General features: G+C 40.9%; 1 protein-coding gene across 1 annotated transcript in view; it reads left to right on the top strand.

Moving 5' to 3' along the window:
- Nucleotides 1-13,332, top strand: part of TOPAZ1 (testis and ovary specific TOPAZ 1) — a 52,243-nt gene that overhangs the window by 33,676 nt on the left and 5,235 nt on the right. Inside the window, 6 exon segments of the mRNA XM_066245141.1 lie at nucleotides 138-204; nucleotides 1,069-1,243; nucleotides 2,612-2,712; nucleotides 7,321-7,486; nucleotides 8,349-8,513; nucleotides 9,780-9,983. Of these exon segments, the coding sequence (XP_066101238.1) occupies nucleotides 138-204; nucleotides 1,069-1,243; nucleotides 2,612-2,712; nucleotides 7,321-7,486; nucleotides 8,349-8,513; nucleotides 9,780-9,983 (878 nt within the window).

Raw genomic sequence — 13,332 nt, 5'->3', positions numbered from 1 at the left:
TTTTAGCTCTAAAGAATTTGTATAATATATTAATGCATTATTTTCCTCCAGTCTTTTACGTATAAACTGCAAAATAAATTAATTAGGAGCAGTAATGACTTTTTGGGGAGTTAATCAATACTTTTCTATTGTTAAAGGTTACAAATGAGGCAATTTCAAAAGAACTGGACCTGTGATTTAGATTCAGCCTTGAATGAAATAGAGGTATTACACTTATTTTTTAAATTACTGGGATCTTAGCTCAGAAACTCTGAATAGTAACCTCATTCCAGGAAAACTTTTAGAAATGTTTCTGTTACACAAAGAAAAAATGATCAAGGAAAAGTAGTTTAATTTTTTTAATACTTTGAAATCAAACATAATTTCTAGAATTGTGGACTATCCTAAAAATAATTCTGGAAATAATTTGTTTCAAAATTAATTTATGTTAACAGGGCAAACTCAATGCACAGGTAAGTTTGCTTACTTGTCATGAGGCACAGGTGGCTACAGTGTGCGGAATGACCAGGGAAGACCAAGGTCAGCATGCCCAGCATTTAGAATATAAGAAATAGAGGACTTTCGGGATGATTTTACTTTTTAATTTAACATCATTTTTATACTCATCTAATAGTTGTAATCTAGTCTTTATTGTATTTATATCCTAGAAATAGTTTTTTGTTGGTTGGTGTGGAAAACTATTTCTTTATTTATAACAAAATAATAGTAAGATAGTAAGTTTATTGAAATTTACTTTGTAGCCCCTTTTGTAGAAAAAATTCCATAAAAATCTATCTATATTTTCTAGTTCAGGTTTGGAGATGACATCATTAGGCACATTAAGAACTGGATAATTAAAACAAATGGACATTGCCATCTAGAATTTTTAAAGGCTCTGCAGTAGTCAGAAAAGCAAATTGTACAATGCTTGCTATTGATATTCTAACACTTGTCAGTAAGTTTATAAGATTTTCAGAGCTTAAGTCTGATTAATTACTGTATACCTAATGTCTGCAGATGCCTACCCCATAGTATGTTTGCATAAGCGACAGCTTTCTTTTTCTTTTTTGTTTTTAATAATTCTGATAGCACTGTAAAGAAAAAAGTGATTGGACCAAATTGGGAAATTTATATCTTAAAGTAAAAATGGGCTGTGAAAAATTTGAAGATTTCCAGAGATTTTGTACTTGTATTGCTGAAACACTAACAAAAGACTATAAAGAAGAGACGACTGGTGTTCCATTCTGTGAATTTGCTGAAACAGGTAAAATGTCACTGTTTTGGTCTAAGTCTTGTGTGTTAGGGTGGTGTAATGTTCTTAACAGGAATGTAAAGCTCTTACTATTTTCCATGTTGAGGATAAGTTACTATTACAGGTTTCAAATACTTCTCCTTTTTATAAATTTTCCTTCTATTTATTAAGGTAGATTAATGATATAAAGTGAAAAAAAGGTTTAATATCAGATATTTCATGTTCTTGTTTTTCTTTTAATTCAGATTAGTAACACTGTTGCAATTATTTTGGAGAACCTAAATTTTTGTATCATTAAAGTTGTTACAATCTTCATTATGTCAAGTTACCAAAATTCATGTATTTTTGAGAATTTTTTTTTTTTAGGGGAGATAGACTCCCACGGTTGCCCTGACTAGGATCCTTCTGGCAACCCCCATCTGGGGCCAATGCTCTGTCCATCTGGGGAGTCATGCTCTGCAGCTGAGCTATTTTTAGCACCTGAGGGGGAGGCTCCATGGAGCCACCCTCAGTGCTCATGGCCAATGCACTTGAACCAGTCAAGCCACTGCTGCAGGGGGGGAATAGAAAGGGGGAGGGGAGGAAAGGCAGATGGTTGCTTCTCCTGTGTGCCCTGAACGGGAATCAAACCTGGGACTTCCATATGCTGGGCTGATGCTCCTCACCACTATATTCTTTATCAGGGGTCAGCAAACTTTTTCTTTTCTTTTCTTTTCTTTTCTTTTCTTTTTTTTTATATTTTTTGGAAGTGAGAAATGGGGAGGCAGACAGACACTTCTGCATGCTCCCGACCGGGATCCACCCAGCATGCACCAGGGGGTGATGCTCTGCCCATCTGGGGAGTTGCTCCATTGCAACCGGAGCCATTCTAGTGCCTGAGGCAGAGGCCATGGAACCATCCTCAGCGCCTGGGCCACCTTTGCTCCAATGGAGCCTTGGCTGCAGAAGGGGAAGAGAGAGAGAGAGAGAGAGGAAGGAGAAGGGGAAGGGTGGAGAAGCAAATGGGCGTTTCTTCTGTGTGCCCTGGCCGGGAATCGAACCTGAGACTTCCACACACTGGGCCAACACTCTACCGCTGAGCCAACCAACCAGGGCTGGCAAACTTTTTCTATAAATAAACTGATAGTGAATTTAGGCTTTGCACACATTACATGTGATCTATGTCACATACTTTTGTTTTCTTTTCAAACAACACTTTAAAAAATGTAAATTCTTAGTTCACAGACTATACCTAAAAAACAGGCCATAGGCCACATTTGGCTTGTGGGCTATAGTTTGCCGATACTTGGTGTTTGTGGTAGTGTCGATAATTCCATGTTAACTTGCCTTTTCCATCATGTTAAGTTTCACTTTCTTCCATGTGCCTACTTTCTGTTTCAGTTAGCAGAGATCCACAAAAGAGTAAAGTAGATAAAACTTTGCTGGGAAGAATCGGAATCAGTGCTATGTACTTCTATCATAAGCTGTTGCAGTGGTCTAAGGTACTTCATTAATTTTTTTTTGGCTTGGTGTATAAAGTGTTAGTTTTAAATTTTTGAACAAAATATAGGTTAAGTTGGGAATTTTCTAATAATCATCACAAGTGACAAAAGGAGTCCCAGACTAGTAAGTGAATTATTAGGTGGTCTAGTAGGCAAATGTGGAAAGGAGGTGACATCAGACTGCTACTGTGAGCAATTTTAGTATAGGGAACTCTTAGGAAGCTCTGCTAAATGTGGTTTATTTGAAGCAACTTTAAATTCAGAATTTATTCTTCACGTTCCTGAGTATCAATCAGCACTGTAATTTTGCAAGAGTTCAAGACACTTTTTAAAAGATGAACTCAGAGGCCCTGGCCGGTTGGCTCAGCGGTAGAGCGTCAGCCTGGCGTGCAGGAGTCCCGGGTTCGATTCCCGGCCAGGGCACACAGGAGAGGCGCCCATTTGCTTCTCCACCCCTCCCCCTTTCCTTTCTCTCTGTCTCTCTCTTCCCCTCCCACAGCGAGGCTCCATTGGAGCAAAGATGGCCCGGGCGCTGGGGATGGCTCTGTGGCCTCTGCCTCAGGCGCTAGAATGGCTCTGGACGCAACAGAGCGATGCCCCAGAGGGGCAAAGCATTGCCCCCTGGTGGGTATGCCGGGTGGATCCCGGTCAGGCACATGCAGGAGTCTGTCTGTCTGCCTCCCCGTTTCCAGCTTCGGAAAAATGAAAAGAAAAAAAAAAAAAAAGATGAACTCAGAGCCTGACCATGCGGTGGCGCAGTGGATAGAGCGTCGGACTGGGATGCAGAGGACCCAGGTTCGAGACCCCAAGGTTGCCAGCTTGAGCGCAGGCTCATCTGGTTTGAGCAGAAAGCTCACCAGCTTGGACTCAAGGTCACTGGCTCAAGCAAGGGGTTACTTGGTCTGGTGAAGGCCCACAGTCAAGGCACATATGAGAAAGCAATCAATGAACAACTAAGGTGTCGCAACGAAAAACTGATGATTGATGCTTCTCATCTCTCTCTGTTCCTGTCTGTCTGTCCCTATCTATCCCTCTCTCTGACTCTGTCTCTGTAAAAAATAATAATAAATAAATAAAAATAAAAAATAAAAGATGAACCCAGAATACTGACAATAGAACTCCATAAAAGTTAACTCCTAGAATGTTCTGTAGTGTTTTATACCATATATCTTGATGTCTGCCTTTGAGGTGTAGCTCAGCATAGAAGTGATCTAGTGATTCAGACCATAAACACCATCATTCTTTAGATTTCCCTGAAAGGCAGTGGTGGGTTATAGATTTAGTAAAGTAGTGGACACGACAGTCCAAAATAGGGAGGCAGTGCTGAGGCTGGAGTAATACAGAGAAGGGAGCAGAGGAGAGTTCAGTCACTGTTGAATTAACTATTAATGTGTATCTTTTGTTCCTTTCTTCCTATAAAACAATTATTTCAAAATTAAATGGCTTCAGTAACATTTAAGTACATGGTCACTCATACACATACAAAAGTCATGAACTTTTTAAAATTAAAAACAACAGAATCATTGTACAGAAGGTCTTCAGTCTGAAGCTTCCAGGAGTTTTAGTTCTTTTAGTGTGGTGGGCCTGGCATGGGCAGAATGTACCTTGTCCCTTGTCTCACAGTCTAACTTAAGGTTGGTTATAGCATTGATATGTTGGATATTTAATACTTGAGAAATTAAGCACTACCTAACAAGAAGACCCTTTTTAAAAATACAGATTGGTTTTACTCAAATCTTAGAGTATATTTTAATTTTTTAGGTTATTCTTAAGACGCTGGTGAATTTGTGTTTGTGTGGGGTTTTTTTGGTTTTTTTGTGTTGTTTTTTTTTTTCATTTTTCTGAAGCTGGAAATGGGGAGGCAGTCAGACAGACTCCTGCATGCGCCCGACCGGGATCCACCCGGCATGCCCACCAGGGGGCGATGCTGTGCCCCTCTGGGGCGTCACTCTGTTGCATCCAGAGTCATTCTAGCGCCTGAGGCAGAGGCCACAGAGCCATCTCCAGCGCCCGGGCCATCTTTGCTCCAATGGAGCCTTGGCTGCGGGAGAGGAAGAGAGAGACAGAGAGGAAGGAGAGGGGGAGGGGTGGAGAAGCAGATGGGTGCCTCTCCTGTGTGCCCTGGCCAGGAATCGAACCCAGGACTCCTGCACGCCAGGCCGACGCTCTACCGCTGAGCCAACCAGCCAGGGCCTGTGTTTGTGTTTTTTTGTTTGTTTGTTTGTTTTTTAAATTTTTTGTATTTCTCTGAAGTTGGGAACGGGGAGGCAGTCAGACAGACTCCCGCATGCGCCCGACCAGGATCCACCCGGCACGCCCACCAGGGGGCAATGCTCTGCCCATCTTGGGGCGTCGCTCTGCTGCAATCAGAGTCATTCCAGCGCCTGGGCCAACTTTGCTCCAATGGAGCCTTGGCTGCAGGAGAGGAAGAGAGAGACAGAGAGGAAGGAGAGGGGGAGGGGTGGAGAAGCAGATGGGTGCTTCTCCTGTGTGCCCTGGCCGGGAATCGAACCCAGGACTCCCGCACACCAGGCCGACTCTCTACCACTGAGCCAACCAGCCAGGGCCTGTGTTTGGGGGGGAGTTTTGTATTTTTCTGAAGCTGGAAACGGGGAGAGACAGTCAGACAGACTCCCGCATGCGCCGGACCGGTATCCACCCGGCATGCCCACCAGGGGCGACGCTCTGCCCACCAGGGGGCGATGCTCTGCCCCTCCGGGGCGTCACTCTGCCGCGACCAGAGCCACTCTAGCGCCTGGGGCAGAGGCCAAGGAGCCATCCCCAGCGCCCCGGCCATCTTTGCTCCAATGGAGCCTTGGCTGCGGGAGGGGAAGAGAGAGACAAAGAGGAAGGAGAGGGGGAGAGGATGGAGAAGCAAATGGGCGCTTCTCCTATATGCCCTGGCCGGGAATCGAACTCTGGTCCCCCGTACGCCAGACCGACACTCTACCGCTGAGCCAACCGGCCAGGGCCTGTGTTTGTGTTTTAATTCAAACTTTTCACTACCTTATTTAGAACAAACATTATTTTAGTATTTTTAATGAAAACTATTCCTTTTTAACATAAAGGTAAAGCCATTGAAATTAAACTAAAACAGGTGACTCTTGAAAAATGCACTATTTTTATAGTCATATTGAAAGGACCTTGTCATCATTAGTGCATCTGACTCAAATGGTATAAAATATAAAACAGGGATCTAAAAACTGAGAGCCAAATCTGGCCCACAACTTGTTTTTGTACATCTCAGGATCTAAGAGTGTTTTTTACATTTTAAAGAGTTAGAAATTAAAAACAACAATAACCAAAAAGACTGTACAACTGACTGAATGTGACATGCAAAGCCTACAGAATTTACTATCGGACTGTTTACAGAGAAAATTTTCTGGCCCTGGCCGGTTGGCTCAGCGGTAGAGTGTCAGCCTGGTGTGCGGGGGACCCAGGTACAATTCCCGGCCAGGGCACATAGGAGAAGCGCCCATTTGCTTCTCCACCCCCTCCTTCCTCTCTGTCTCTCTCTTCCCCTCCCGCAGCCAAGGCTCCATTGGAGCAAGGATGGCCCGGGCGCTGGGGATGGCTCCTTGGCCTCTGCCCCAGGCGCTAGAGCGGCTCTGGTCGCAACAGAGCGACCCCCTGGAGGGGCAGGGCATCGCCCCCTGGTGGGCAGAGCATCGCCCCTGGTGGGCGTGCCGGGTGGATCCCGGTCGGGCTCTTGCAGGAGTCTGTCTGACTCTCTCTCCCCGTTTCCAGGTTCAGAAAATTTTTAAAAAGAAAGAAAGAGAGAGAGAGAGAGAGAGAGAGAGAGGAAAGGGGAAGGGGGAAGGAAAGAAAAAAGAAAAGAAAAAGAAAGAAAGAAAGAAAGAAAGAAAGAAAGAGAAAGAAAGAAAGGAAGAGAGAGAGAGAAAGAGAGAGAGAGAGAGAAAGAAAGAAAGAAAGAGGAAGAGGAAGAGGAAGAGGAAGGAAGGAAGGAAGGAAGGAAGGAAGGAAGGAAGGAAGGAAGGAAGGAAGGAAGGAAGGAAGGAAGGAAGGAAGAGAAAATTTTCTGACACCTGGTATAAAACAGTAATATATGCCTAATTTCTGATGTCTAGACTAGAGACAATCTTTATGTAGACGACATGAAATAATCTGTTGAATCAAAGGAACAATTTTCAGCCAACAGTCATTCATTTTTTTCACAATCATTCTTTATCTAAATTTGATAATAACGTCTTCATTTTTACTTTCTCTCCCTGCTAGATCTCAGGGTGATCAACAGAAGAAATGCAAAAACTTATCATCAGTAGTTTTTCACACCAAGGTGTGGAATCCTTTTGCCAAATGAAAGCTTTAGTATAAAACACACGGAAGGAGAACTGCTGAGAGGGGTCCCAGTCGGGCGGGCCGGGGGTTGTGACGAGGCAGAGCCCTGCTTGCTCCCTGTCCCCTTACACCTTTGCGGCTGAGCAGGAAAGGGCTTGAGTCGAGTCTAGGAGCAGTTTGACAACTGTCCATCTAGAATGATGATTTAATTTGGATAATTGGTTTCTCTATTATAATCAGTATGACTTTTACCTCTGTAATACTCTAAAATGATTAGTACTCAATTAGTGCTCTTTATTTTTACTCTAGGGAAGGAAGGTCTTAGATAAACTACATGAAATAAAAATACATTTTACAAGTTTAAAAGGACTTACAGGTCCTGAGAAGTTAGCACCAAGATGTCAAATTGTGAATACTGCAGTAGAAATTTTTCTAAAAAGTGGAAGCCTGGATGGTGCCATTTGGGTATTAAGAGGTAGGTTCTGATACATGCAAGCATAAAATAATTTGTTATAAATTCTTGTCTATGTAATGGATTACCTTAAATTAGTGATTTTCAACCTTTTTCATCCCAGGCACACACAGGCTAATTATAATTTTTGCCTATCTGATAAAAAAAAAGAATAGGTATAATTTTAATTCATTCACACCAGACAGCTATTGTTGTGTTGGCTGTTGTCATTTTTTTATTTGACAATCTAAGGGAAAAGAGGTCAGTGACCCTGACTAAATAGTCAGGTATTACATGCTTTAAAAGTTTTTGTGGCACACCAGTTGAAAATCATTGCCTTAATTGATACTGAATTGTGGATGATAATTTGATCTAAACCCTAGTAGTCATATAGGTAGGAAAGGTGGTTGTTGTAGAAAATGAAAAGAGAAAGTTGCCTGACCAGGTGGTGGCACAGTGGATAGCATTGACCTGGGGACACTGAGGACTCAGGTTTTAAACCCCAAGGTTGCTAGTTTGAGCATAGGGTTGCCAGATTGGGTGCGGGATCATAGTCATGAGCCCAAGATAGCTGGCTTGAGCAAGGGCTCATTGGCTCAGCTTGAGCCCCCGTTAAGGCATGCATAAGAGGCAATCAATGAATAACTAAAGTGACGCAACTACAAGTTGATACTTCTCATCTCTCTCCCTTTCTCTCTCTCTCATGTTAAAATAATAGTAATAATAATGTGTCATTAACATCCACTGTATAAGTTGTTTCTAATAAATTTCTGAGTAAATATATTTAACTTTTGTCACTTTCCAAAAGGTATTTAAAAACATTAGTTGTGATATATTAAGTGTAATTTTCATAGTGTTTTATTAGTACTGTTTTTCTTTTTGGAAGAGTCAGAATGGATAATCAATACACCACAATGGCCTTGTGATAGAGTGGACGTCCTCATTCGACATAATCTGCTCTGTACAATTGCACATGAAATCTTAGCCAAGAGCCTTTACAAAGAGACATTTGAAGTTTTGCAAAATCTACCAGGTTTTCAAAATTCTCCAGGTATGTTTTTAAAAGTCCAGCTCAATTATCTCTTGCCCATCTGGTATTTAACTGTTAATAAGAAACAGTTCCCACCTGTTTTGGTTGAGTTTCATATTCCAGCGTGTATTTTTAATGAAGTTATTTCCTGTAAAATGTGTTTTCTGCAAGTTGAATATGCTTTCCTGGTGGTTTAAAAGAAAAAAAAGCAGAGCTGCTGTCTGCACGTTGTTTGTCAGCAGTTCCTAACGGAAGCCTTTAATCATCCCTTTCCCCACCTGTCATCAGCAAACAGGATGTTACATGTCTCCAGCAAGCTTTACACCCTTAAAAACTTTCATTGCATTGGAATAATGAAGAATGCTTTTTTTCACTACTTAATATAGAACTTGGTTTTCATTAGCGTAGGGCATAGGTAAACATGATCTAAGTAGAAGAAATTAAGTAGAGGACAAATTCAAAGAAAGAGAATGCTGATGTGGGCAGTGGTCGGTGGTGCTCTTGCATGCTCAGGTCATCTGTGGACAGGAAGAGGGGGCCCATGCTGAGGGAAATGAGCACTGGCTTTGCGTGGGGCAGAGTGGTGGGCTAGCATTTAATGAAAACATTCACTTGAGGGCCACCCCGCAGTGCTTGATCAAAGTTGGTGTTTTAAGAACATTCCTCTGGTGCTAATGTTTAGGAACATGCCAAAGGTAAGGAGATTAGTTTCCTGAAAAGGTCAGGACCACTAAAAGATCCTAAAGTGATTCAAGTCCTAGAGACTAACTAGGTTATAGATTGAATTGACTAAATATAGGGAATAAAAGACTTGGAAGTTTCCAAGGTAACTTCACTTTCTTCTAATGAAGAATAGAAAGGAATAGAAATACCTAACAAAGAATATTTTTAAATTGAGAGTGAATATTTATGAGGGGATGGTTTATTTTTAGTCGTGGGAAATAGATGTCTGAGGTCTGAACTATAGATAGAATGCAAGCGGACCATGCAGTCATCCAGCGGGGACACTGCAGCTGCAGTCACATGAGGGGATCATAGACAGGTGTTCCCGCACCCTTCAGAATCCCTGTCGAGCTTTCTTTCATATTCTTCATTACAAAGTAAATGGAGGCGGTTCGCTTTTGTTGAGTGCCTTTCTGTTCGTTACTTAGAGAATATATGAAAATGATTACATCTTACTGATTGTAATTCCTAAAGGGCTGAGGGGAGAGGTAAGTAGAAAGAGAGAGAAGTTGGGGAGGCCACGGTAGATGAGTTTCATTGTGTCAATTCTGTTTTCCTTTTCAGGAGCTGTGGAGGTCTCACAGTACAGCCTTCTTTTTAATAAACTTCTAGATGCCTGTATAGAAAGCAAGAGTCTTGTTGTCTCATCCTCTGTAGCAGAATTCATGGTTTCAAAGAGCATCCCTATTGATTTTTCCTTTCTTAGAAGATTAATTACTTCTTTAGGAAGGAGTTGTTTATGGCCCAAAGCCAGAGACCACTACAAATGTAAGTTACATTTAAATTTTTTTAACTTAATAATAATTTGACTTTGATTTTATAACCCTGAATCCCTGTATGTTATTTACAACTAGATATTCAAATATGTACAAAGAGCAGTTGATACACATTCAGAGATAGTAGTATAAATAGATTTGTGCTCTGTTTTGAAACCTACTATTTCTCGTTTCTAATTACTATATAGTTATTCCTTTGTACATTATCAGTATGTCCATTGGAGGGTCTGCAAAGGGGGGAAATGACAGGATTTGAACCAATTAGATGTATTTTATAAATATGTAGGAGTAACACAAGGGAGAATGAAGTTTAGGAACTTTTACTTATTTTATTTATTCCTGCTATGTCCTTGATTTTTAAAACTTAGAATATTTTGTAGTAGGCGATATAGAAAATACAGGGGCTGCCATTACAGTGAACGTGATGCATAACAGTTTTTCGCATGGCTCCTGGTCATAGACAGTGCCAGTCTATTCGCAGCTGTTTCTCTCTAACCAGTAAGCCTGGAAAACGAATGCTATCTCTAGCCCCACCACCTCACAGGTATTTTAATTAAAAAGTCATTCTAGATGTAGACTTACATCTAGAAACCAATTCTTTTCTGCCTTCCTGCAGCAGTTCATCTAATATTTCCATTTCTGTCACTGTCATGTATATAACAAACATTCGAATGCCTCACATTTGTCACCACTGTGCCAGATGTGCCAAACATTCCAGTTGCCCTTTCCTGCCCAAACCCTCCCTGAACCTGGGGGCACTTTTCACACTACCAGCAGCGATCAGTTTAGCACGTGCAAAGTTTATTCCCTAGTGAAATGGGAAAGAAAATACATATTACTGTGCATTACAGCTAGGAAGGTTAAGTTTGATTTGATAAAATTTTATTTTAGCTATATATATACACATATAGGTATGTTTACAGTGTCATTGGGTAAAATATTTCTTACAGTAGGTTACAATAAAAAAAGGTTTTGAAAGCAGAATCTGAAAAAAGGATGATCAAAAATTTAGAGGAAAGGTAGAATTGTTTGTTCCTAACACCCCATTTGAATTTTGTGGTTATGTTTCATATCCTTATACTGTTTCCCTACAGACTGCTGGAAATCACACACAAAGTATAAATGTACTATTTGCTATAATATCTTGATTTTCGTTTTTAGAACCAACATCAGTGGGGTTATTTATTTTTAAATAATTGTACAATTTGGGGAAAAGACAATCAGAATGTATTTGCATGCCACAAGAACAAAGTGTAAACTTGGAAACATTTAAATGAAACTTATGTGAACCTTTCTATTTAGTTGTAAATAAAATTTTGTATTAAAACAACTAAACTTAATCATTTATTTTTAAATTTTTGTTAAGATATATGTATTAAGCTTTACTGAGATAGAATTCAAATACCATACAAATTACAGTTCACCTATTTTAAGTCAATGGTATTTTTTTGTATATTTGCAAGTTGTGCAACCATTACAATAATCAATTTAGAACATTTTCATCATGCCAGAAAGAAACACCATATCCATTAGTAGCCACTCTGTACCCCCCAATTTCTTCAAGTCCAATTATTGGAAAAAAAATTAATTTATTATTTCAGTGGGAGGGGGAGAGAGAGAAGGGGGGGAAGGAGCAGGAAGCATCAAGTCACTTCTGTATGTGCCTTGACCAGGGTTTCAAACCAGGGACCTCAGCATTCCAGGTCAATGCTTTATTCATTGTGCCACCACAGGTCAGGCTGATAATTTATTTTTAAAGATTTTTTTTTAAATCAGTGTGGTGTTAATGCATGGGTACAATTCAGTCCTTTTTTTTGTAGCACTTTCCTTCTATCTAAACACATCTATGCCTAATTTTATATGCAGTGAAACTTCTGGAACATATGCAAGTGAAGTTCCAGATAAATATCTTGGGGTTCTTTTAAATGTACCAGAATTATAAAACAAAATGAGTAATTTATGGTCACTAACCAGTCTTCAAAACATCTCATTTCCTGACAGTGTTGACATTTAAAATATCATTGGAGCCTGACTGGTAGTGGTGCAGTGGATACAGCATCGACCTGGGACACTGAGGTCCCAGGTTCGAAACCCCAAGGTTGCCGGCTTGAGCATGGGTTCATCCAGTTTGAGCGTGGGATCATAGACGTGACCCATGGTTTCTGGCTTGAGCCCAAAGGTCACTGGCTTGAAGCCAAGGTCGCTGGCTTGAGCAAGGGGTCACTGGCTGGCTTGGCTGGAGCCCCCAGTCAAGGCACACATGAGAAGAAATTGATGAATAACTAAAATGATGCAGCTACGAGTTGAAACTTCTTATCTCTCTCCCTTTTTGTCTCTTTCTAAAAAAAAATTATACATATGTGTGTGTGTGTGTGTGTGTGTGTGTGTATCATTGGCACTCTCTTTAGATTTATCTCACATATAGCTTATTAACATTTACTAGAAAAGCCTTTCAGTGCCTTATCCAGTAGGCGTCCCTTACCCACAGTTTTGCTTTCTGCAATTTCAGTTCCCTGCAGTCACCATGATCCAAAAATATTTCATGGAAAATTCCAGAAATAAATAATTTATAAGTTTTAAATAGCACAGTTTGAGTAGCATGATGAAATCTCAACACTCTCCAGCTCTGTGCACCCTAGACATCAATCATCCCTTTGTCCAGTACGTCCACTCTGTATACGCTACCAGCCCGTGAGTCACTGAGTGGCCATCTGGGTCATCAGACTGACTGTCACTGCATCTTAGTGCTCATGTTCACGTCACCCTTATTTTACTTTGCCCTTTGAGTAGTATGAACGTTCATGTACGTCCTCACTCAAAGGGTTAACAAAAAACTCACTACTCAAAGGGTTAATCATGGCCCCAAAGGGCAAGAGTAGTGATGCTGGCAATTTGGATATACCAAAGAGAAGCCATAAAAGTATATGCATGTATAGGAAAAAACACAGTGTGTATAGGGCTCAGTATCATTTGTGGTTTCAGGCCTCCACCGAAAGTGTTTAACCACATTGCCCAACTAATCACATCTCCAAGTACTATTAACGGCTGTGGTGCCTGTGCCTTTGTTTTGCTTTTTTAAAAATATTTTTTACATGGCCTGACCTGTGGTGGCACAGTGGATAAAGCATTGACCTGGAAATGCTGAGGTTGCCGGTTCAAAACCCTGGGCTTGCCTGGTCAAGGCACATATGGGAGTTGATGCTTCCAGCTCCTCCCCCCCTTCTCTCTCTGTGTCTCTCCTCTCTCTCTCTCTCTCTCTCTCTCTCTCTCTCTCTCTGTCTCTCCCTCTCCTCTCTAAAAAAATGAATAAATAAAAAAAAAATTTTTAATATTTTTTACAT

The sequence above is a fragment of the Saccopteryx bilineata genome, chromosome 10 (assembly GCF_036850765.1).
Source record: "Saccopteryx bilineata isolate mSacBil1 chromosome 10, mSacBil1_pri_phased_curated, whole genome shotgun sequence".
Classification (NCBI taxonomy): Eukaryota; Metazoa; Chordata; class Mammalia; order Chiroptera; family Emballonuridae; genus Saccopteryx; species Saccopteryx bilineata.
Note: the sequence above shows the minus strand (reverse complement) of the source record. Positions and strands in the feature narration are given on the sequence as shown.